Source organism: Ranitomeya imitator, chromosome 10, assembly GCF_032444005.1.
Source record: "Ranitomeya imitator isolate aRanImi1 chromosome 10, aRanImi1.pri, whole genome shotgun sequence".
Taxonomy (NCBI): Eukaryota; Metazoa; Chordata; class Amphibia; order Anura; family Dendrobatidae; genus Ranitomeya; species Ranitomeya imitator.
In genome coordinates, this window is record NC_091291.1 from 15669406 (window position 1) to 15695421 (window position 26016).

A 26016-nucleotide genomic window follows, 5' to 3' on the forward strand; every position below is an offset into this window, starting at 1 on the left:
TCATGATCAGTGCTCAGTGGACATTCCCTGTGATGCATACTCCTCTCTCCTTCCCTCCCTCAGGATCAGTGCTCAGTGGGCATTCCCTATGATGCATGCTCCTCTCTCTCGCTTCCTCAGGATCAGAGCTCAGTGGGCATTCCCTGTGATGCATACTCCTCTCTCTCCCTTCCTCAGGATAGGAGTTCAGTGGACATTCCCTGTGATGCATACTCCTCTCTCACTTCCTCAGGATCAGAGCTCAGTGGACAGTCCCTGTGAAGCTGCTCATCAGCTCTACAAGCAGCTTAGTATACATTTTTTGCAAAAAACGTATCAACCAAATACCCTGTTTTTTACATCTTTTACTAGCACTTGCGGATTACTGCAACATTTTTTCAAACTGAGTGTTTTTGGTTTTACTATTCTCTTTTGTGTCTTCAAGTTCAGAGCTAAGTAGGCATTCCATGAGAAGCTGCTCCATTTCTGCCTCGAGTTCATAGCTTTGTGGGCATTCACTCAAGATCAGAGCTCAGTGGGCATTCCCTGTGAGGCATGTTCCTCGCTCTCCCTTCCTCAGGATCAGAGTTCACTGGGCACTCCCTATGAAACTGCTACTCTTCTCCTCCAGGTTCAGAGCTCAGTGAGCACTCCATCTAAAGCTGCTCATTTTCCTGCAGGTTCAGACCCAAATGGGCATTTCCTGTGAAGCATACTCCTCTCTCCTTCCTTCCCTCAGGATCAGTGCTCAGTGGGCATTCCCTGTGATGCATGCTCCTCTCTCTCACTTCCTCAGGATCAGAGCTCAGTGGGCATTCCCTGTGATGCATACTCCTCTCTCCTTCCCTCCCTCATGATCAGTGCTCAGTGGACATTCCCTGTGATGCATACTCCTCTCTCCTTCCCTCCCTCAGGATCAGTGCTCAGTGGGCATTCCCTATGATGCATGCTCCTCTCTCTCGCTTCCTCAGGATCAGAGCTCAGTGGGCATTCCCTGTGATGCATGCTCCTCTCTGTTCCTCAGGATCAGTGCTCAGTGGGCATTCCCTGTGATGCATACTCCTCTCTGTTCCTCAGGATCAGTGCTCAGTGGGCATTCCCTGTGATGCATGCTCCTCTCTGTTCCTCAGGATCAGTGCTCAGTGGGCATTCCCTGTGATGCATGCTCCTCTCTCAGTTCCTCAGGATCAGTGCTCAGTGGGCATTCCCTGTGATGCATACTCCTCTCTCTCTGTTCCTCAGGATCAGTGCTCAGTGGGCATTCCCTGTGATGCATGCTCCTCTCTGTTCCTCAGGATCAGTGCTCAGTGGGCATTCCGTGATGCATACTCCTCTCTGTTCCTCAGGATCAGTGCTCAGTGGGCATTCCCTGTGATGCATACTCCTCTCTGTTCCTCAGGATCAGTGCTCAGTGGGCATTCCCTGTGATGCATGCTCCTCTCTCTCACTTCCTCAGGATCAGAGCTCAGTGAGCACTCCATCTAAAGCTGCTCATTTTCCTGCAGGTTCAGACCCAAATGGGCATTTCCTGTGAAGCATACTCCTCTCTCCTTCCTTCCCTCAGGATCAGTGCTCAGTGGGCATTCCCTGTGATGCATGCTCCTCTCTCTCACTTCCTCAGGATCAGAGCTCAGTGGGCATTCCCTGTGATGCATACTCCTCTCTCCTTCCCTCCCTCATGATCAGTGCTCAGTGGACATTCCCTGTGATGCATACTCCTCTCTCCTTCCCTCCCTCAGGATCAGTGCTCAGTGGGCATTCCCTATGATGCATGCTCCTCTCTCTCGCTTCCTCAGGATCAGAGCTCAGTGGGCATTCCCTGTGATGCATACTCCGCTCTCTCACTTCCTCAGGATCAGACCTCAGTGGGCATTCCCTGTGATGCATGCTCCTCTCTCTCACTTCCTCAGGATCAGAGCTCAGTGGGCATTCCCTGTGATGCATGCTCCTCTCTCTCGCTTCCTCAGGATCAGTGCTCAGTGGGCATTCCCTGTGATGCATACTCCTCTCGCTCAGTTCCTCAGGATCAGTGCTCAGTGGGCATTCCCTGTGATGCATACTCCTCTCTCTCACTTCCTCAGGATCAGAGCTCAGTGGGCATTTCCTGTGATGCATACTCCTCTCTCCTTCCTTCCCTCAGGATCAGTGCTCAGTGGGCATTCCCTGTGATGCATGCTCCTCTCTCTCACTTCCTCAGGATCAGAGCTCAGTGGGCATTCCCTGTGATGCATACTCCTCTCTCCTTCCCTCCCTCAGGATCAGTGCTCAGTGGGCATTCCCTGTGATGCATACTCCTCTCTCTCACTTCCTCAGGATCAGAGCTCAGTGGGCATTTCCTGTGATGCATACTCCTCTCTCCTTCCTTCCCTCAGGATCAGTGCTCAGTGGGCATTCCCTGTGATGCATGCTCCTCTCTCTCACTTCCTCAGGATCAGAGCTCAGTGGGCATTCCCTGTGATGCATACTCCTCTCTCCTTCCCTCCCTCATGATCAGTGCTCAGTGGACATTCCCTGTGATGCATACTCCTCTCTCCTTCCCTCCCTCAGGATCAGAGCTCAGTGGGCATTCCCTGTGATGCATGCTCCTCTCTGTTCCTCAGGATCAGTGCTCAGTGGGCATTCCCTGTGATGCATACTCCTCTCTGTTCCTCAGGATCAGTGCTCAGTGGGCATTCCCTGTGATGCATGCTCCTCTCTGTTCCTCAGGATCAGTGCTCAGTGGGCATTCCCTGTGATGCATGCTCCTCTCTCAGTTCCTCAGGATCAGTGCTCAGTGGGCATTCCCTGTGATGCATACTCCTCTCTCTCTGTTCCTCAGGATCAGTGCTCAATGGGCATTCCCTGTGATGCATGCTCCTCTCTGTTCCTCAGGATCAGTGCTCAGTGGGCATTCCCTGTGATGCATACTCCTCTCTGTTCCTCAGGATCAGTGCTCAGTGGGCATTCCCTGTGATGCATACTCCTCTCTGTTCCTCAGGATCAGTGCTCAGTGGGCATTCCCTGTGATGCATGCTCCTCTCTCTCACTTCCTCAGGATCAGAGCTCAGTGAGCACTCCATCTAAAGCTACTCATTTTCCTGCAGGTTCAGACCCAAATGGGCATTTCCTGTGAAGCATACTCCTCTCTCCTTCCTTCCCTCAGGATCAGTGCTCAGTGGGCATTCCCTGTGATGCATGCTCCTCTCTCTCACTTCCTCAGGATCAGAGCTCAGTGGGCATTCCCTGTGATGCATACTCCTCTCTCCTTCCCTCCCTCATGATCAGTGCTCAGTGGACATTCCCTGTGATGCATACTCCTCTCTCCTTCCCTCCCTCAGGATCAGTGCTCAGTGGGCATTCCCTATGATGCATGCTCCTCTCTCTCGCTTCCTCAGGATCAGAGCTCAGTGGGCATTCCCTGTGATGCATACTCCGCTCTCTCACTTCCTCAGGATCAGACCTCAGTGGGCATTCCCTGTGATGCATGCTCCTCTCTCTCACTTCCTCAGGATCAGAGCTCAGTGGGCATTCCCTGTGATGCATGCTCCTCTCTCTCGCTTCCTCAGGATCAGTGCTCAGTGGGCATTCCCTGTGATGCATACTCCTCTCGCTCAGTTCCTCAGGATCAGTGCTCAGTGGGCATTCCCTGTGATGCATACTCCTCTCTCTCACTTCCTCAGGATCAGAGCTCAGTGGGCATTTCCTGTGATGCATACTCCTCTCTCCTTCCTTCCCTCAGGATCAGTGCTCAGTGGGCATTCCCTGTGATGCATGCTCCTCTCTCTCACTTCCTCAGGATCAGAGCTCAGTGGGCATTCCCTGTGATGCATACTCCTCTCTCCTTCCCTCCCTCAGGATCAGTGCTCAGTGGGCATTCCCTGTGATGCATACTCCTCTCTCTCACTTCCTCAGGATCAGAGCTCAGTGGGCATTTCCTGTGATGCATACTCCTCTCTCCTTCCTTCCCTCAGGATCAGTGCTCAGTGGGCATTCCCTGTGATGCATGCTCCTCTCTCTCACTTCCTCAGGATCAGAGCTCAGTGGGCATTCCCTGTGATGCATACTCCTCTCTCCTTCCCTCCCTCATGATCAGTGCTCAGTGGACATTCCCTGTGATGCATACTCCTCTCTCCTTCCCTCCCTCAGGATCAGTGCTCAGTGGGCATTCCCTATGATGCATGCTCCTCTCTCTCGCTTCCTCAGGATCAGAGCTCAGTGGGCATTCCCTGTGATGCATACTCCGCTCTCTCACTTCCTCAGGATCAGACCTCAGTGGGCATTCCCTGTGATGCATGCTCCTCTCTCTCACTTCCTCAGGATCAGAGCTCAGTGGGCATTCCCTGTGATGCATGCTCCTCTCTCTCGCTTCCTCAGGATCAGAGCTCAGTGGGCATTCCCTGTGATGCATACTCCTCTCGCTCAGTTCCTCAGGATCAGTGCTCAGTGGGCATTCCCTGTGATGCATACTCCTCTCTCTCACTTCCTCAGGATCAGAGCTCAGTGGGCATTTCCTGTGATGCATACTCCTCTCTCCTTCCTTCCCTCAGGATCAGTGCTCAGTGGGCATTCCCTGTGATGTATGCTCCTCTCTCTCACTTCCTCAGGATCAGAGCTCAGTGGGCATTCCCTGTGATGCATACTCCTCTCTCCTTCCCTCCCTCAGGATCAGTGCTCAGTGGGCATTCCCTATGATGCATGTTCCTCTCTCTCGCTTCCTCAGGATCAGACCTCAGTGGGCATTCCCTGTGATGCATACTCCGCTCTCTCACTTCCTCAGGATCAGACCTCAGTGGGCATTCCCTGTGATGCATGCTCCTCTCACTTCCTCAGGATCAGTGCTCAGTGGGCATTCCTTGTGATGCATACTCCTCTCTCCTTCCCTCCCTCAGGATCAGTGCTCAGTGGGCATTCCCTATGATGCATGCTCCTCTCTCTTCCTCAGGATCAGTGCTCAGTGGGCATTCCCTATGATGCATGCTCCTCTCTCTCTTCCTCAGGATCAGAGCTCAGTGGGCATTCCCTGTGATGCATGCTCCTCTCACTTCCTCAGGATCAGTGCTCAGTGGGCATTCCTTGTGATGCATACTCCTCTCTCCTTCCCTCCCTCAGGATCAGTGCTCAGTGGGCATTCCCTATGATGCATGCTCCTCTCTCTTCCTCAGGATCAGTGCTCAGTGGGCATTCCCTATGATGCATGCTCCTCTCTCTCTTCCTCAGGATCAGAGCTCAGTGGGCATTCCCTGTGATGCATACTCCTCTCTCTCCCTTCCTCAGGATAGGAGTTCAGTGGACATTCCCTGTGATGCATACTCCTCTCTCACTTCCTCAGGATCAGAGCTCAGTGGACAGTCCCTGTGAAGCTGCTCATCAGCTCTACAAGCAGCTTAGTATACATTTTTTGCAAAAAACGTATCAACCAAATACCCTGTTTTTTACATCTTTTACTAGCACTTGCGGATTACTGCAACATTTTTTCAAACTGAGTGTTTTTGGTTTTACTATTCTCTTTTGTGTCTTCAAGTTCAGAGCTAAGTAGGCATTCCATGAGAAGCTGCTCCATCTCTGCCTCGAGTTCATAGCTTTGTGGGCATTCACTCAAGATCAGAGCTCAGTGGGCATTCCCTGTGAGGCATGTTCCTCGCTCTCCCTTCCTCAGGATCAGAGTTCACTGGGCACTCCCTATGAAACTGCTACTCTTCTCCTCCAGGTTCAGAGCTCAGTGAGCACTCCATCTAAAGCTGCTCATTTTCCTGCAGGTTCAGACCCAAATGGGCATTTCCTGTGAAGCATACTCCTCTCTCCTTCCTTCCCTCAGGATCAGTGCTCAGTGGGCATTCCCTGTGATGCATGCTCCTCTCTCTCACTTCCTCAGGATCAGAGCTCAGTGGGCATTCCCTGTGATGCATACTCCTCTCTCCTTCCCTCCCTCATGATCAGTGCTCAGTGGACATTCCCTGTGATGCATACTCCTCTCTCCTTCCCTCCCTCAGGATCAGTGCTCAGTGGGCATTCCCTATGATGCATGCTCCTCTCTCTCGCTTCCTCAGGATCAGAGCTCAGTGGGCATTCCCTGTGATGCATGCTCCTCTCTGTTCCTCAGGATCAGTGCTCAGTGGGCATTCCCTGTGATGCATACTCCTCTCTGTTCCTCAGGATCAGTGCTCAGTGGGCATTCCCTGTGATGCATGCTCCTCTCTGTTCCTCAGGATCAGTGCTCAGTGGGCATTCCCTGTGATGCATGCTCCTCTCTCAGTTCCTCAGGATCAGTGCTCAGTGGGCATTCCCTGTGATGCATACTCCTCTCTCTCTGTTCCTCAGGATCAGTGCTCAGTGGGCATTCCCTGTGATGCATGCTCCTCTCTGTTCCTCAGGATCAGTGCTCAGTGGGCATTCCCTGTGATGCATACTCCTCTCTGTTCCTCAGGATCAGTGCTCAGTGGGCATTCCCTGTGATGCATGCTCCTCTCTCTCACTTCCTCAGGATCAGAGCTCAGTGAGCACTCCATCTAAAGCTGCTCATTTTCCTGCAGGTTCAGACCCAAATGGGCATTTCCTGTGAAGCATACTCCTCTCTCCTTCCTTCCCTCAGGATCAGTGCTCAGTGGGCATTCCCTGTGATGCATGCTCCTCTCTCTCACTTCCTCAGGATCAGAGCTCAGTGGGCATTCCCTGTGATGCATACTCCTCTCTCCTTCCCTCCCTCATGATCAGTGCTCAGTGGACATTCCCTGTGATGCATACTCCTCTCTCCTTCCCTCCCTCAGGATCAGTGCTCAGTGGGCATTCCCTATGATGCATGCTCCTCTCTCTCGCTTCCTCAGGATCAGAGCTCAGTGGGCATTCCCTGTGATGCATACTCCGCTCTCTCACTTCCTCAGGATCAGACCTCAGTGGGCATTCCCTGTGATGCATGCTCCTCTCTCTCACTTCCTCAGGATCAGAGCTCAGTGGGCATTCCCTGTGATGCATGCTCCTCTCTCTCGCTTCCTCAGGATCAGTGCTCAGTGGGCATTCCCTGTGATGCATACTCCTCTCGCTCAGTTCCTCAGGATCAGTGCTCAGTGGGCATTCCCTGTGATGCATACTCCTCTCTCTCACTTCCTCAGGATCAGAGCTCAGTGGGCATTTCCTGTGATGCATACTCCTCTCTCCTTCCTTCCCTCAGGATCAGTGCTCAGTGGGCATTCCCTGTGATGCATGCTCCTCTCTCTCACTTCCTCAGGATCAGAGCTCAGTGGGCATTCCCTGTGATGCATACTCCTCTCTCCTTCCCTCCCTCAGGATCAGTGCTCAGTGGGCATTCCCTGTGATGCATACTCCTCTCTCTCACTTCCTCAGGATCAGAGCTCAGTGGGCATTTCCTGTGATGCATACTCCTCTCTCCTTCCTTCCCTCAGGATCAGTGCTCAGTGGGCATTCCCTGTGATGCATGCTCCTCTCTCTCACTTCCTCAGGATCAGAGCTCAGTGGGCATTCCCTGTGATGCATACTCCTCTCTCCTTCCCTCCCTCATGATCAGTGCTCAGTGGACATTCCCTGTGATGCATACTCCTCTCTCCTTCCCTCCCTCAGGATCAGAGCTCAGTGGGCATTCCCTGTGATGCATGCTCCTCTCTGTTCCTCAGGATCAGTGCTCAGTGGGCATTCCCTGTGATGCATACTCCTCTCTGTTCCTCAGGATCAGTGCTCAGTGGGCATTCCCTGTGATGCATGCTCCTCTCTGTTCCTCAGGATCAGTGCTCAGTGGGCATTCCCTGTGATGCATGCTCCTCTCTCAGTTCCTCAGGATCAGTGCTCAGTGGGCATTCCCTGTGATGCATACTCCTCTCTCTCTGTTCCTCAGGATCAGTGCTCAATGGGCATTCCCTGTGATGCATGCTCCTCTCTGTTCCTCAGGATCAGTGCTCAGTGGGCATTCCCTGTGATGCATACTCCTCTCTGTTCCTCAGGATCAGTGCTCAGTGGGCATTCCCTGTGATGCATACTCCTCTCTGTTCCTCAGGATCAGTGCTCAGTGGGCATTCCCTGTGATGCATGCTCCTCTCTCTCACTTCCTCAGGATCAGAGCTCAGTGAGCACTCCATCTAAAGCTGCTCATTTTCCTGCAGGTTCAGACCCAAATGGGCATTTCCTGTGAAGCATACTCCTCTCTCCTTCCTTCCCTCAGGATCAGTGCTCAGTGGGCATTCCCTGTGATGCATGCTCCTCTCTCTCACTTCCTCAGGATCAGAGCTCAGTGGGCATTCCCTGTGATGCATACTCCTCTCTCCTTCCCTCCCTCATGATCAGTGCTCAGTGGACATTCCCTGTGATGCATACTCCTCTCTCCTTCCCTCCCTCAGGATCAGTGCTCAGTGGGCATTCCCTATGATGCATGCTCCTCTCTCTCGCTTCCTCAGGATCAGAGCTCAGTGGGCATTCCCTGTGATGCATACTCCGCTCTCTCACTTCCTCAGGATCAGACCTCAGTGGGCATTCCCTGTGATGCATGCTCCTCTCTCTCACTTCCTCAGGATCAGAGCTCAGTGGGCATTCCCTGTGATGCATGCTCCTCTCTCTCGCTTCCTCAGGATCAGTGCTCAGTGGGCATTCCCTGTGATGCATACTCCTCTCGCTCAGTTCCTCAGGATCAGTGCTCAGTGGGCATTCCCTGTGATGCATACTCCTCTCTCTCACTTCCTCAGGATCAGAGCTCAGTGGGCATTTCCTGTGATGCATACTCCTCTCTCCTTCCTTCCCTCAGGATCAGTGCTCAGTGGGCATTCCCTGTGATGCATGCTCCTCTCTCTCACTTCCTCAGGATCAGAGCTCAGTGGGCATTCCCTGTAATGCATACTCCGCTCTCCTTCCCTCCCTCAGGATCAGTGCTCAGTGGGCATTCCCTGTGATGCATACTCCTCTCTCTCACTTCCTCAGGATCAGAGCTCAGTGGGCATTTCCTGTGATGCATACTCCTCTCTCCTTCCTTCCCTCAGGATCAGTGCTCAGTGGGCATTCCCTGTGATGCATGCTCCTCTCTCTCACTTCCTCAGGATCAGAGCTCAGTGGGCATTCCCTGTGATGCATACTCCTCTCTCCTTCCCTCCCTCATGATCAGTGCTCAGTGGACATTCCCTGTGATGCATACTCCTCTCTCCTTCCCTCCCTCAGGATCAGTGCTCAGTGGGCATTCCCTATGATGCATGCTCCTCTCTCTCGCTTCCTCAGGATCAGAGCTCAGTGGGCATTCCCTGTGATGCATACTCCGCTCTCTCACTTCCTCAGGATCAGACCTCAGTGGGCATTCCCTGTGATGCATGCTCCTCTCTCTCACTTCCTCAGGATCAGAGCTCAGTGGGCATTCCCTGTGATGCATGCTCCTCTCTCTCGCTTCCTCAGGATCAGTGCTCAGTGGGCATTCCCTGTGATGCATACTCCTCTCGCTCAGTTCCTCAGGATCAGTGCTCAGTGGGCATTCCCTGTGATGCATACTCCTCTCTCTCACTTCCTCAGGATCAGAGCTCAGTGGGCATTTCCTGTGATGCATACTCCTCTCTCCTTCCTTCCCTCAGGATCAGTGCTCAGTGGGCATTCCCTGTGATGCATGCTCCTCTCTCTCACTTCCTCAGGATCAGAGCTCAGTGGGCATTCCCTGTGATGCATACTCCTCTCTCCTTCCCTCCCTCAGGATCAGTGCTCAGTGGGCATTCCCTATGATGCATGTTCCTCTCTCTCGCTTCCTCAGGATCAGACCTCAGTGGGCATTCCCTGTGATGCATACTCCGCTCTCACTTCCTCAGGATCAGACCTCAGTGGGCATTCCCTGTGATGCATGCTCCTCTCACTTCCTCAGGATCAGTGCTCAGTGGGCATTCCTTGTGATGCATACTCCTCTCTCCTTCCCTCCCTCAGGATCAGTGCTCAGTGGGCATTCCCTATGATGCATGCTCCTCTCTCTTCCTCAGGATCAGTGCTCAGTGGGCATTCCCTATGATGCATGCTCCTCTCTCTCTTCCTCAGGATCAGAGCTCAGTGGGCATTCCCTGTGATGCATACTCCTCTCTCTCCCTTCCTCAGGATAGGAGTTCAGTGGACATTCCCTGTGATGCATACTCCTCTCTCACTTCCTCAGGATCAGAGCTCAGTGGACAGTCCCTGTGAAGCTGCTCATCAGCTCTACAAGCAGCTTAGTATACATTTTTTGCAAAAAACGTATCAACCAAATACCCTGTTTTTTACATCTTTTACTAGCACTTGCGGATTACTGCAACATTTTTTCAAACTGAGTGTTTTTGGTTTTACTATTCTCTTTTGTGTCTTCAAGTTCAGAGCTAAGTAGGCATTCCATGAGAAGCTGCTCCATCTCTGCCTCGAGTTCATAGCTTTGTGGGCATTCACTCAAGATCAGAGCTCAGTGGGCATTCCCTGTGAGGCATGTTCCTCGCTCTCCCTTCCTCAGGATCAGAGTTCACTGGGCACTCCCTATGAAACTGCTACTCTTCTCCTCCAGGTTCAGAGCTCAGTGAGCACTCCATCTAAAGCTGCTCATTTTCCTGCAGGTTCAGACCCAAATGGGCATTTCCTGTGAAGCATACTCCTCTCTCCTTCCTTCCCTCAGGATCAGTGCTCAGTGGGCATTCCCTGTGATGCATGCTCCTCTCTCTCACTTCCTCAGGATCAGAGCTCAGTGGGCATTCCCTGTGATGCATACTCCTCTCTCCTTCCCTCCCTCATGATCAGTGCTCAGTGGACATTCCCTGTGATGCATACTCCTCTCTCCTTCCCTCCCTCAGGATCAGTGCTCAGTGGGCATTCCCTATGATGCATGCTCCTCTCTCTCGCTTCCTCAGGATCAGAGCTCAGTGGGCATTCCCTGTGATGCATACTCCGCTCTCTCACTTCCTCAGGATCAGACCTCAGTGGGCATTCCCTGTGATGCATGCTCCTCTCTCTCACTTCCTCAGGATCAGAGCTCAGTGGGCATTCCCTGTGATGCATGCTCCTCTCTCTCGCTTCCTCAGGATCAGTGCTCAGTGGGCATTCCCTGTGATGCATACTCGTCTCGCTCAGTTCCTCAGGATCAGTGCTCAGTGGGCATTCCCTGTGATGCATACTCCTCTCTCTCACTTCCTCAGGATCAGAGCTCAGTGGGCATTTCCTGTGATGCATACTCCTCTCTCCTTCCTTCCCTCAGGATCAGTGCTCAGTGGGCATTTCCTGTGATGCATACTCCTCTCTCCTTCCTTCCCTCAGGATCAGTGCTCAGTGGGCATTCCCTGTGATGCATGCTCCTCTCTCTCACTTCCTCAGGATCAGAGCTCAGTGGGCATTCCCTGTGATGCATACTCCTCTCTCCTTCCCTCCCTCAGGATCAGTGCTCAGTGGGCATTCCCTATGATGCATGTTCCTCTCTCTCGCTTCCTCAGGATCAGACCTCAGTGGGCATTCCCTGTGATGCATACTCCGCTCTCTCACTTCCTCAGGATCAGACCTCAGTGGGCATTCCCTGTGATGCATGCTCCTCTCACTTCCTCAGGATCAGTGCTCAGTGGGCATTCCTTGTGATGCATACTCCTCTCTCCTTCCCTCCCTCAGGATCAGTGCTCAGTGGGCATTCCCTATGATGCATGCTCCTCTCTTCCTCAGGATCAGAGCTCAGTGGGCATTCCCTGTGATGCATACTCCTCTCTCTCCCTTCCTCAGGATAGGAGTTCAGTGGACATTCCCTGTGATGCATACTCCTCTCTCACTTCCTCAGGATCAGAGCTCAGTGGACAGTCCCTGTGAAGCTGCTCATCAGCTCTACAAGCAGCTTAGTATACATTTTTTGCAAAAAACGTATCAACCAAATACCCTGTTTTTTACATCTTTTACTAGCACTTGCGGATTACTGCAACATTTTTTCAAACTGAGTGTTTTTGGTTTTACTATTCTCTTTTATGTCTTCAAGTTCAGAGCTAAGTAGGCATTCCATGAGAAGCTGCTCCATCTCTGCCTCGAGTTCATAGCTTTGTGGGCATTCACTCAAGATCAGAGCTCAGTGGGCATTCCCTGTGAGGCATGTTCCTCGCTCTCCCTTCCTCAGGATCAGAGTTCACTGGGCACTCCCTATGAAACTGCTACTCTTCTCCTCCAGGTTCAGAGCTCAGTGAGCACTCCATCTAAAGCTGCTCATTTTCCTGCAGGTTCAGACCCAAATGGGCATTTCCTGTGAAGCATACTCCTCCTCTCTCCTTAAGGGTCAGAGCTCAGTTGGTGATCCCTGTGAAACTGATACGCCTTTCCCGCAGATTCAGAGCTCAGTGGGTATTCCCTGTGAAACTGCTACTCCTCTCCTGCAGCTTCAGAGCTCAGTGGGTATTCCTTGTGAAACTGCTACTCCTTTCCCGCAGGTTCAGAGCTCAGTGGGCGTTCCCTGTGAAACTGCTACTCCTCTACTGCAGGTTCAGAGCTCAGTGGGTGTTCCCTGTGAAACTGCTACTCCTCTCCCTCAGGCTCAGAGGGTGATCCCTGTGAAACTGCTACTCCTCTCCCTCAGATTCAGAGCTCAGTGGGTAATCCCTGTGAAACTGCTACTCCTCTCCTGCAGGTTCAGAGCTCAGTGGGTGTTTCCTGTGAAACTGCTACTCCTCTCCTGCAGGTTCAGAGCTCAGTGGGCGTTCCCTGTGAAACTGCTACTCCTCTCCTGCAGGTTCAGAGCTCAGTTGGCATTCACTGTACAGCTGCTCCTTTTTCTCTCCTTTCCTTCAGTACTCCAGCCCAAGACACTTTAATGCAAACTCTTTCACATCGACATGGCTGCACAAACCGTGGGGGTTTTTTGTCATCTTTTCAGACTAAACACAGGATTTGTGATTTGCAACTATGGAGACACCTCTAGATCTGTCGAGAAGCTGAATGCATGTTTTTTGTTTGTTTTTGTTTTTTTTTTTTGGAGGGGGGGGAGGAGGGGGGGGGGGGGGATTTCAGCCATAAACGTGTCTTCCAGATGAGAACTTTGAGAAAGTTTTCTACTATATTGCTGTATTTTTCCACACGCACCGTATATCAAAATTAGTCATATGGCATAGGCACAGGATGGATACTTTTCTATTTCGCAGCAAAAAATCCTAGAATATCGCGATTGATCAAACGGGCAATAAAATGAAGGACGTTCTAGAAAACAGCATGGGAACTAATGGGGGAGATCCATATTATGGAGGCTCTAAAAGCCGTCACTGTGCAGACTGAAGTGGATGTCGATCTTCTAATGAGCAGACATCAGCAGGACGCTGCAGGCCCCTGGCATTAAGCAGGTAATGCACTTGATTGCTTTCTAATTGTTGTAAGATGTAATGGGTTATTAATTAAGCGATTCGCAGTGGTCAGGGGGCCACCATGTGAAATCTCCTATTGACGGAGACCGAGGCGTTTAAGTGCTTTGGAGCTAAAAAGGCCAAATCATGGCTGGAGCCCATCCAGAACTAGAACGACGGGAGCCACGTGGCTGCAGTGCAGGAACATGGGCTGAATCAGGAGGGGAAATCGTTCAGCTCCATGATTGTAGAAATTTGCAGGAAAAAGCTCCAGTCACTACCTATCCAGGAGGCTTTGCCCAGGAACCACTGATGGAAGGGCATTGATCAGTATCTGCAGTTTTATGGTCCTTTCCAAAATGTGAGGACTATTTTGTAATGCACAGGAGAGGCAACAGATCGTACCTGGTGCAGCAGCATGCACGTCACCGGCACTGGGCAAACTACAGCCGCCTGCAGGGTCGGTGCAGTCACTTCCCGACAGTCGCGTCTCCGCAAGAGAAATTGACATGCTGCAGTCTGAAAAGATATACGACAAAAGCCTCCAACATGATGCTCAGGCGTGTATGTGGAACCACAACTCCCAGCAGTTCTAGTCCCAAGTTGGAGTCTTATTGTCCTAAAAAGGTCTGCGTAACAAAAATGCAGTGGCCCATTCAGAGAACATCACACAACCACATTTTTGGACTGGAGCCTCCATTGACCGTACTGCAGTTTCGGCATAGTGAAAAAAATCCAACAAAAATATAATTCTACCATTTTTTTACTTTTTGTTTTTCTATTGTACCACATTCATTCCAGGACCCGGAACCATTATTCCTAACAGAATTACGATTATGGTATTATCAGGAATTTTTTTTAAAGATGTGCGGTGACACCCTAAAAAATAAAAAAAAAAATATGCATTTTTGGAGTTTTGACTTCTCTTTAAAGCATTTACTGCTTGGATCTATTTAGCTAGATCAGACGACGATCCCCAAATCTGTTTATTCTTTTAATTTCTTTGGTTTTTAGTATAATTTGCATTTTTTAAATTTTTTTTTTTTTTTACTCTCTTTAGGGATTCTGCGACCCTTTGTTTGCTCATTCGATATGCTGCAATACCAAGGTATCGCACCTTGTGGCAGCCACGCAGGCCTTCAGCGAGCGCTGGCAAATGTACCGATGAAATGCAGCTCCCCGAGACTGACAGCAGCATCTAAACAGTTAACAGCAGCAATCTGGGCCTAGTTATACAGTGAGCAGCTACTGCTCCTGAACACCCTTTACGATTTGTAGACCCGGCGCTGGCATCCTGGGTGGAGTGTACCAATTAAATGCAGCTCCCAGAGATTGACAGCAGCATCTAAATGGTTAACAGCAGCAATCTGGGCCTAGTTATACAGTCAGCAGCTACTGCTCCTGAACACCCTTTACGATTTGTAGACCCGGCGCTGGCATCCTGGGTGGAGTGTACCAATTAAATGCAGCTCCCAGAAACTGACAGCAGCATCTAAATGGTTAACAGCAGCAATCTGGGCCTAGTTATACAGTCAGCAGCTACTGCTCCTGAACACCCTTTACGATTTGTAGACCCGGCGCTGGCATCCTGGGTGGAGTGTACCAATTAAATACAGCTCCCAGAAACTGACAGCAGCATCTAAATGGTTAACAGCAGCAATCTGGGCCTAGTTATACAGTCAGCAGCTACTGCTCCTGAACACCCTTTACGATTTGTAGACCCGGCGCTGGCATCCTGGGTGGAGTGTACCAATTAAATGCAGCTCCCAGAAACTGACAGCAGCATCTAAATGGTTAACAGCAGCAATCTGGGCCTAGTTATACAGTCAGCAGCTACTGCTCCTGAACACCCTTTACGATTTGTAGACCCGGCGCTGGCATCCTGGGTGGAGTGTACCAATTAAATGCAGCTCCCAGAAACTGACAGCAGCATCTAAATGGTTAACAGCAGCAATCTGGGCCTAGTTATACAGTCAGCAGCTACTGCTCCTGAACACCCTTTACGATTTGTAGACCCGGCGCTGGCATCCTGGGTGGAGTGTACCAATTAAATGCAGCTCCTAGAGATTGACAGCAGCATCTAAATGGTTAACAGCAGCAATCTGGGCCTAGTTATACAGTCAGCAGCCAGCACTCTTGAAACCTCCCCACATTTGCGGACCCCACTATGAGTCGGGCCTCCCTATAGCTGCAATATTCTGTGCCTGTGCTCAGACTATTGATGAACATTCCATTTCTTCAGCGGGTTCTGTTTCTATGGCGATGCCTGTGCACAACATGAGGGGGGACATAGAGAAGTCTGGACAGCAGAAGCAATCTTAGCTTGCACAGGATGTACGTGCATCGGAGGCACGCAGACACATGTACACAGCGAGGCTCTTGCCACGAGCTGTTAAGGACGCCTGGAAACAATGCTTCATTGAGCAGCACACACCTGCCTGCAGCATCAACAACAATTGCACAATCGCCGCCGGGGGGCGGAGGAGACAATGCACGTGGGCGACGCGAGAGAGACGACATCTATCTGCAATGCTGACAGCATCATGACTCATCCAGCCACACGGGCATTAAAAGCGACGTGTGTACAGCACCCGAAAATGGTTTCTAGGTAGCGAGCGTCATTTGCATAGTTAAAAAATAAATACGCTTGTACAGTATTAATCCGAGCCATGTGCCTTAGTCATCCCCACTTGATTCATAAGTTTTGTCCTTGGGAAGTACAGGTGAATAAGAAAATTCACGCACCTTGCCCAAACGATTTTGGCGCCCAGTATGAACCCAGCCATACAGGCACACATTTCAAAAGCCAACGCCAGCTGAGTGTGGGGTCCGTTAAGACTGGAATCGGTGGTTACATTTTTTTCTTTTTCGACATGCATTTATTTTAAGCCAAGTATCATTTTTTGTAATTGGGTTCTGTTAAAAACGTTGCACCGTTTGCCTTCTATAGGCTATTCGTCTGTTGTTGGCAGCAGAATGAGTTAACTGAGAAACTGTCAGCGACAAAGTTTGAAAAACTCTGAAGGCACAATCAAAAGCCCGGACAGACCGGCTGCGGGTCTACTGACCCTAACCTGGCAATCTCATGGGACTGACAAGTTTGGGTCAATATAGCCATAATCTGAATAAGGCTTTTTCTGGTCTCTTTCTGTGCTCTAGTCACAAAACAAGAAGTTAAACTTTGTGGTCATAAAAAAAAAAGTTAAAAACTTCCAATCAGAAGGAACTTACTGACAGATGCTCAGTTAAAAACATGCACATTTTTTAATGAAATCCAATTACAAAAAGTCAGGTAGGCAGAACATGCAAAATTGCTGCTAGATCCGTAGCAAAAAAAAAAAAAAACACAACCCAAGAGAAATATGGAGGGAATGCCACAATCCACCAGTAAAGGTTAATAACTAGAGGATTTAATTAAAATAGGAATTTCAACAGTTTCATACAGAAAGGACATAACGAATGCAGACTTCTGACAGCAGCCACTTGTCCCTGCGGATGCAACGGTATTACAGACCGCAGACCCCCCCGATCCCACCGACCAGAGGCGCGCTGCCCTTTACTTCACCGTCTCATAAGGTTCCAATCTGAATGTTCCCCAGATGAATATTCTCCACCTGCAGAGTCTCAAACTGAATGTCTTGCACACTTATGGTGCTGCCCTCGGGGAAGATTTCCACCGTCTCGATGATGGGAATGGTTTCTACAGTCTCTAATATGGCCACCGTGCTGGAGAGGTCGTTAGAGTGGGACTCGTGGGCCGCCGCCGGTGGTAACGTTTGCTCCCGATGGAGCTTTCGATGTTTCCACAGGTTGGAGAAGGAGCGGTAAGCCCGGCCGCAGTCTGGGCAGGTGTGAGGCCTCTCGCCAGTGTGGATGCGTTTGTGCTCGGAGAGGCGGACGGCGATGGTGAAGGCTTTGCCGCACACGTCGCACTTAAAGGGCTTCTCCCCGGTGTGTAGGCGCATGTGGTCTTTCAGGTGAGTGGATTGTCGGAAGGCTTTGCTGCAGACCGGGCAGGGGTACGGCCGCTCACCAGTATGGATCCTGCGGTGAACTTGTAAGGATGTTTCTGTGCTGAAAGTTTTGTGGCAGTCGGGGCACTCCAATTTTTTGGTGCCACCTTTTTGTCTGATTTGCGGAGACGCCGGTTGTTTTCCTTTCCCTGGACATCCGTGGCTGGGTTTAGTGCCCGCATGCTGAGATGCAACATGGGCATTCAGTCGGGCATCGGAATTGACCTTCTTGCCGCATACAGGGCACTCCAGCTTCTCTCCGGCTCCACCACCGGCTCGATTGCAGCGATGATTTTTTAACCTCTGTCCACTAGGATAGTTGGTGCCGCAGTCGGCACACCGATACGGCGCATCGCCTTTATGTCCGAGCTGGTGCACCTCGAGCAGCCTCTTCAGCAAGAAAGAAAGGCCGCAGTCTTGGCACTTATAAGGATACTCTCCGGTATGATGATACTGGTGCATTAGCAGTCGGTACGGTCGGTGGAAGTTGACTCCGCATTCCGAGCACTTGTAAGGATATGCCTTACTGTGAACGAAAAGATGCGTCTGGAGCGTGGACGACTGACTGAAGGCTTTACCACACACCTGGCACTTGTGGGGTTTTTCCCCCGTGTGGGTAAGCTTGTGCCGTAGCAGGTTGGCTTGGGAGTTGAAGGACTTGCTGCACTCTGTGCAAGAATAGGGCCGCTCCCCGGTGTGCGTCAGCATGTGGTTTCGTAAGTGCGACCGCTTTTTGAAGGGCTTGCAACAAGTCGGGCACTTGTGCCTCCTTTCAAGCGAATGCACAAAGTGCTGATGCCGTAATAGCTGAGGAAGTGAAGGGAACTCTTTGCCACACGTGCAGATGAACCCTCCGGCAGGACTCGGGAAGGTGTAATTCTTTTTCTTCTCCTCCACCACCGGCGGCGCAGGCTCCCGGGGTTTGTTGTTATGCTGACGCCGGTGATACAGGAACTTTGTCATGTTAACGAACGTCAGTCCGCATTCGCAGGAGTACAGCGGGTCGGAGAGATGGGTTCTGCGGTGATTTAATAAGACGGTTTCGCTGGCGAAACCAAGGCCGCAATGCACACAAAGGTAATGGGACTCTCCTTGATGTGATCTAAGGTGTTCTTCCAACTCTGGGGATGTAGGAAACACCTTGCTGCACAACGGACAATTAAAGGGACAAGTCTGATGTAACAACTGATGAACCTCGAGTTCACCGACATTCGTAAAAGTCATTCCACACGTAGAGCAGCACAAAGTAGCGTCCTCTGTCGCCTTCTCCCCTTCAGAGGGAAGCGGGGCATCGCCATTACTCTGTTCACCGTTCTCAGGAGCGGGAATCTCTTTCTGCACCTGGTCACCAGTGAGTTCCTCCTCAGAGGCTTGTTGCAATTCCTCAAGCTGCTGACCGCCTTCTTGCCCTTGAAAGTGTGTAGCTTGATGATCCAGGAACTCTTCAGGTGTTTGGAAAAGCTGAGTGCACTCGGAACACTTATAAAACAAGACTTCTACGGCGCAGTCCTCCCCGATGCCCTCGCTCTTCTTGTAAGAATGCTCCAGGTCCACCAACACCTGCGCGGTAGAGGATGCGGTTGGCACATGGAAATGTTGCTGTCCTGCCACAAGATGGACCTCGCCAGGAGCAGAGGGGTTACACATGAGCTGCAGCGTATCTTCCAGGACATGCTCTTCCGTCTGCAGCACAACCTTGGACTGTGCCGCCTCCTGGTTTTCCATGTGTGTGTACCTGTGGGCCATCCATACATCCTGGCTGTTGAACAAAGCTTTGCAATCTGGGCACTCGTAGTGAATCTCGCTGCGGGACGGTCGCTTGGTTTTAGGGCTCTCGGCCTTGGATGTATTCAGTAACCGGAGATGCAGTTCCTGGTGAGTGAGCAGATCCCCGGGAGTCATCAGCAGCTGCCCGCACTCCAGGCATTGATACTGGTTTTCCTGAGAGCCAACACCGACAACCTGGTACTGGGGCTCCGGCGCAGCGGCGGTGTGGCTTTGCTGGTGCAGGACAGCGTCCCCCAAGTTGGGAAATTCCTCTCCGCATTCTGAGCACACGTAGCGGTGCTCTATGTACACGACTGTCTCTTCCGATTCTGTCATTTCAGCATTCCTGCTCGCCCAATCTTTTTAATGACCTGTCAAGATAAACAGAAGACAAGAGTAAGAGATCCGCCGCAGCAACTGAGCGGCTGAGAGCCATCTCTGAGATATGACTAAACGAATCTGAAAGGAAGCAGAACACGTGAGACAAATGTGTAAATGTAAGGAAAGCGGGCCAAAAACTGCTCCACAGTGCTGTGCCAAGCGGTGACATCAGGCAGGATTAAAGCTAGCAAGTGGCAGAAGCCCAAGAGCGGGCAGAGGAGAGGCACTGCTGCCCAGATCCTCCGCAAATACTGCCGCTCTCAGACTCCTCACCTACCAAGGAGCGCGGCCTCATTCACACAGCGGATTTCAGCGAGCGGCACGCTCTGCCCAACCTTGGTTTTTATCACCTTTATTAACAAGACTGAAGACCTCTACAGATGAGGCCAAAAAAACGCATGTAATAAAATGTACCTTATGGCTGTCTGAATGAGGCCCAAGGAGGATCGAATAGGAAACACACTGAGCCTTTGCGAGGGATAAGTGGTATCAGAGGCATCTGACGAACTGGGACACAGACTACTGTGAATGGTGGATCCTGTGTTATCTACTGTATATAGAGGTGTTATCAGTCATTGTACAGGAGGAGGAGGTGAGCTGTGACATCACCTATTGTGAATGGTGGATCCTGCGTTATCTACTGTACATAGTAGAAGCTGATCGATCGTCCGATCAGTAATCCGTGACCATTGCCTTTGGACTGACTGCATCCGTGGCTGGCCTTTTGATTACTGTAGAAAGAACGGCACGCCTGTGTGTAGTAGCTAGGTGCATGGATAGGGACTTCTTTTGACTCGCCAGCCTGGTGCATTATCAGATGTCAAGCCAGGCCAGCTAATGAAAAGGAGAGCCACGAATGGCAGGAGGTAGGAGCCACTTCTCAGGGCTCACAAATGACAGAAGCGACCAATGGATGGGGTCCTATAAATCAATTTACACCAACTCTCGTCTATACATAGCACGTCCTATGAGGGTGAATGAAATTATATGGGTCCGGCCAGGTCCGCCATTAAAGGGACTCTGTCACCTGAATTTGGCGGGACTGGTTTTGGGTCATATGGGCGGAGTTTTCAGGTGTTTGATTCACCCTTTCCTTACCCGCTGGCTGCATGCTGGCTGCAATATTGGATTGAAGTTCATTCTCTGTGCTCCATAGTACACGCCTGCACAAAGCAATCTTGCCTTGCGCAGGCGTGTACTATGGAGGACAGAGAATGAACTTCAATCCAATATTGCAGCCAGCGGGTAAGGAAAGGGTGAATCAAACACCCGAAAACTCCGCCCATATGACCCAAAACCAGTCCCGCCAAATTCAGGTGACAGGTTCCCTTTAAGGCTTCACTGCCCTTACTGGCATGAGGCGCGGTGCGGGTCCCCTCCATACCGGACCCAAGGGGCAGAAACGCGCGTTCAGTTGATCTCTATTGCCGTGCAGTACTTGCTTCCCGCTCAGCAACAGAAGCCGTCAGCCAATCAGAGTGTGCACATCGCCGGTGTATGAGGTTACGGTCATGCGCCAGCGACAGACGCCACGGCCAGGTGAGGAAGACATTTTTTTTTTCTTTGGTACAGAAATCTGCAATGCGGGTGGGTGTGTGGTTTGCAGGACGGAGGCGACAAAGGGGTGGGCAGGACGGAGGTGAAACATAGATGGCCAGAATGGAAACATGGGGGACCAGGATAAGTAGACATATAGTAGACATATTTTCCCACCATAATTCGCAAAATAAATCTTGCTAAATCAGACAAGGTGATTTCCTTTCCTCATTGTGACTCTTAGTTGTGGTCTACCTATGATGTCAATTACAGGCCCCTCATCTTTATAAGTGGGAGAACTTGCACAATTGGTGGCTGACTAAATACTGTTTTTCCCCACTGTATCTGTACACTGACACTATATACAGAGCTCCTGTGTATAATGGCACTTATGATAGTAATTTTATTGCTTTTTTTTTTAAATTAATGATCAGAATTGTAGTATTCAGTCTCCAGGTGGTGGTCCTATGTGGTCCAACCATGGTGTGGCGGTATTTGTTCCTTTTATGTGGTTATTTAAAAAAAAAAAAAAAATCTATGTGACACATTCCCTTTAAATAAAAATAACTAAAAGGAGTATTGGGTATTTTAACAACGTTTAATAGGTTAGATTAGAGTAGGACGCTGCCAAAAGAGTCTACCTTGTCGTGGTGGCAGCTTAAAAAAAAAAAAAAAAAAAGTCTTAAGCCCCCCCCCCCCAAAAAAAGTTGATGGTTATGAATGTGATCTGGTGTTAGATGGGAATGTGTAATTAGTGAAGATTTGGTGCAGAAGTGGAATTTTTCCAAGAGTAGGTGGTGGGAATGTGGAAGTTTCGAAGGGTGGAGGCGGAGCTAGGGTGAGCCTGGGCGGAGTCTCAAGGGGACCCAAAAAAGTTTGTCAGTATGGGGCCCTGAAATTCCGAGTGGCAGTCCTGGGTCGGGCACTATTTAATTCCCCATAGGACACATGGAGCGCCCTCTGGTGGGCCGCCGGGGCAGAGACCACAAGGAGCGCCCTCTGGTGGGCCGCCGGGGCAGAGACCACAAGGAGCGCCCTCTGGTGGGCCGCCGGGGCAGAGACCACAAGGAGCGCCCTCTGGTGGGCCGCCGGGGCAGAGACCACAACGAGCGCCCTCTGGTGGGCCGCCGGGGCAGAGACCACAACGAGCGCCCTCTGGTGGGCCGCCGGGGCAGAGACCACAACGAGCGCCCTCTGGTGGGCCGCCGGGGCAGAGACCACAACGAGCGCCCTCTGGTGGGCCGCCGGGGCAGAGACCACAACGAGCGCCCTCTGGTGGGCCGCCGGGGCAGAGACCACAACGAGCGCCCTCTGGTGGGCCGCCGGGGCAGAGACCACAAGGAGCGCCCTCTGGTGGGCCGCCGGGGCAGAGACCACAAGGAGCGCCCTCTGGTGGGCCGCCGGGGCAGAGACCACAAGGAGCGCCCTCTGGTGGGCTGCCGGGGCAGAGACCACAAGGAGCGCCCTCTGGTGGGCTGCCGGGGCAGAGACCACAAGGAGCGCCCTCTTGCAAAAAAAAGTGGAAAGAGCAAGATCAAACACAGGGGGCCTGCAGCAAGTATAGCTTTTGGAATAAAACTAGATACAGTTGTGCAGAATTTTTGTTTTCTTGGCCTTTTTTCAGAGAAAATGAATGATAACACCAAAACGTTTTCTCCACTCATGGTTAGTGGTTGGGTGAAGCCATTTACTGTCAAACTACTGTGTTTTCTCTTTTTAAATCATAATGACAACCCAAAGCATCCGCATGACCCTCATCAATAGTTCACACACCCTGGTGATTTTGGCCTGATAACATGCACAGAAGTTGGCACAAATGGGTTTGAATGGCTACTAAAGGTAACATCCTCACCTGTGACCTGTTTGCTTGTAATCAGTGTGTGTGCATAAAAGCCGAGTGAGTTTCTGGGGTCCAGACAGACTTTTGCATCTTTCATCCAGCCACTGATGTTTCTGGATTGTGAGTCATTGGGAAAGCAAAAGAATTGTCACTTGATCTACGGGAAAAGGTAGCTGAACTGTATAAAACAGGAAAGGGATACAAAAAGATATCCAAGGAATTGATAATGCCAGTCAGCAGCGTTCACACTGTGATTAACAAATGGAAAATCAGGGGCTCTAAAAGCAAAACCATGGTCAGGAAGACCAACAAAAATGTCGTCCACAACTGCCAGGAAAATTGTTCTGGATGTAAAGAAAAACCCACAAATAACATCAGCTGAAGTAAAGGACTCTCTGAAAACTAGCGGTGTGGCTGTTTCAAGATGCACAATAAGGAGGCAGTTGAAGAAAAATGGGCTGCATGGTCGAGCCGCCAGAAGAAAGCCATTGCTGCGCAAATGCCACATAGTATCTGACCTACGGTACACAATCCAGCACAGAGACAAGCCTCAAAACTTCTGGAACAAGGTAATTTGGAGCAATGAGACCAAAATAGAACTTTTTGGCCACAACCATAAATGTTACATTTAGAGAGAGAGATCAACAAGGCACATGATGAAAGGAACACCATTCCCACTGTAAAGCATGGAGGTGGATCGCTGATGTTTTGGGGTTGTGTGAGCTACAAAGGCACAGGAGACTTGATCAAAGCTAAAAAAGGCCAAGAAAGCAAAAATTATGCCGGGGTATGTAAACTTTTCAGCTCAACTGTAGCATTTGCCCCATGCAGGTTAATAATCAATCATAAAAAAATAAGATAAACATATAAAATGCCTGCGATCCGCCTGTACATTACCTGGTAACACGGTGCATAAATTCCAGGAGCTCGGCTTGAGATGCACTCATAGGAGACCCCTGCTAAATGTTAGACACGCAGTGTATCAGTGACGGACCTGTGGTGCACAAACCCTTAACTAGAGGGTAAGTCTATGTTCAGACATTGCTTTTTTTTCTGCAGCCAAAACCTGATATCATGGCAGTAAAAAAAAAAAAAAAAAAATGCAGCCAAAAAGCAGAGGTTTTTTTGGGATTTTTTTTTTTTCACTTACTCACGGCTGTTTCACCGCACTTGGAACTTTTATCCTGTTTGTCAGTAGGAAGAACAGCGTCAGTCCAAACGACAACTCGTGCCGCTAACAACAAGCCCTGTACAGTCACGTGTATGGGGGGGGGGTGAGGGGGCTGGCTTCTGGGATAGATAGGAGTGAATAATAAAAATGAAAAAATAAATAAATAAGGAAGAAGTTGCAAAAACTAAAATAAATTAAAAAAATAAAAATAAAAATAAAAAAAAAACTTACCGTAATAAAATTATGAACCATAAAATGGTCCAAAAAACAAACTTGGGTTAAACCCCCTGGATACGAGGGAGGAAATAAAATAAAATTTTGCAATGACGTCCATTAAAAAAAAAAAAATTAAGCCAAAATAAAAAAATACAAATAAAACAATAAGACGAAATAAAAAAAATACAAATAAAAAATAAGACGAATTAAAATACAAATAAATAAGACAAAATAAAAAAAATACAAATAAAAAATAAGACGAATTAAAATACAAATAAGACAAAATAAAAAAAATACAAAAAATAAGACAAAATAAAAAAATACAAATAAAAAATAAGACGAATTAAAATACAAATAAATAAGACAAAATAAAAAAAATACAAATAAAAAAAATAAGAAAAAAAAAAAAAGTTCTGCCACCCTAAAGACTCCAAAAGAGGCGCGGCCATGAAGGAGTTAATATAATCCACGGTTTCTGACTCACTGCACAGGGCATGCTGGGTGTTATAGTTCAGCCCAAATAGTGAACCCTATAGAATGTCACGTGGCTGGCAAGGCATGCTGGGACATGTAGTTCAGTTACAGAACCAGTGACCCCTACCTAGTGACCTTTCCTCCCCCCCCCTTCCCACTAGCAGTTGTCACGTCACCTCCTCACTCCACATGCAGCTTATTACCGGTACTGTACCTTTAAATTATCAGCACTGCCAGTCCCGTCGTACAATAAACACCGACACCCCGGCAGGTCACAGCCCGGTTGTCAGACGCCACTTCCTGCACTGGCCGCGGGCCTCAGTCCCGCACAACTCTCCCCTACACACCGTCAGCCTTCACCGCGCCGTTCTCAGCACCTCCTAAGCAAAGGCACAGCCCATTGGCTACCGGGATTATACAATTGACCAATCAGAGAGCAGGTTGTTAGAAAGTGTTATGAGGAAGCAAAGAACGGATGTGACGTTAAACGTGACGTATTTGCCGCCGCCATCTTGGTTGTGGGCAAAATAAACTCAAAAAAAATGAAAAATGATTATTTTTTCTCAAAAATTTCAATGTAATGGTGAAAAAATAGCAGAATTCTGACATTTTTATTTAGGTCTCGTTTTTTACAGCATTGTGTTATAAAAGTGACCTGGAAATGTGATATTTTTCTGCTCCGTACAATTACTGCGACACCAAAACTTGTAGGTTTTTTTTCGTAGTTTTTATTTTTAATATCTTGGAGGTTAAAAAAATGTGAGGTAAGTAATGTCTTTCTCCTCATTGTTGCGCAGCGAGCTGACGTTTCCACTACTCCCATTATGGGATGCGTTGGCGGAGGATTTGTGAGGCGTTTTTTTTTCTTTATATTGTTCTCAGCGGCGCGTTACATTAAGGGTATGCGCACACGTTCAGGTTTTTTCGCGTTTTTGTCGCGTTTTTTCCACGATAAAAAACGCGATAAAACCGCATTCGAAACTGCAGACATATGCATCCTATCATTTTAGAATGCATTCGGCAATTTTTGTGCACATGATGCGTTTTTTTCTGCGAAAAAAAACGCATCGCGGTAAAAAAAAAAAAAAAAAAGCAGCATGTTCATTAATTTTGCGTTTTTTCCCCGGGATTCTGTGCATTTGGTAAAAAAAAAAAAAAATGCAAGAAAAAAAAAACGCATCAAAAAAGCGCATGCAGATTTCTGGCAGAAATGTCAAGTTTTTGTCAGGAAAATTTCTGCCAGAAATCCTGACGTGTGCACATAGCCTAAGGCCGTGTTCGCACGTCGCGTAAATGCTGCGTTTCTTTGCGCAGAAAACTGCTGAAACCGAGGGGGATGCGATTCCATGCGAACGCTAGCTTTTCAGCTTGCGTTTTTTTTTTTTT

At 49.6% G+C, this 26016-nt stretch overlaps 1 protein-coding gene across 1 annotated transcript; it reads right to left on the reverse strand.

Moving 5' to 3' along the window:
* Positions 1–16620: 16620 nt before the first annotated feature.
* Positions 16621–25010, reverse strand: LOC138651926 (zinc finger protein 574-like). Its single transcript, XM_069742545.1, has 2 exons — positions 24845–25010; positions 16621–19383 (listed from the first exon to the last, which is right to left on the reverse strand). The coding sequence occupies exon 2, from the start codon at positions 19346–19348 to the stop codon at positions 16802–16804; it is 2547 nt and encodes an 848-aa protein (XP_069598646.1). The 5' UTR covers positions 19349–19383; positions 24845–25010; the 3' UTR covers positions 16621–16801.
* Positions 25011–26016: the final 1006 nt, after the last annotated feature.

Coding starts and splice junctions, on each gene's coding strand:
- LOC138651926 (XM_069742545.1), bottom strand. CDS start 19,348: ATGACAGAATCGGAAGAGACAGTCGTGTACATAGAGCACCGCTACGTG.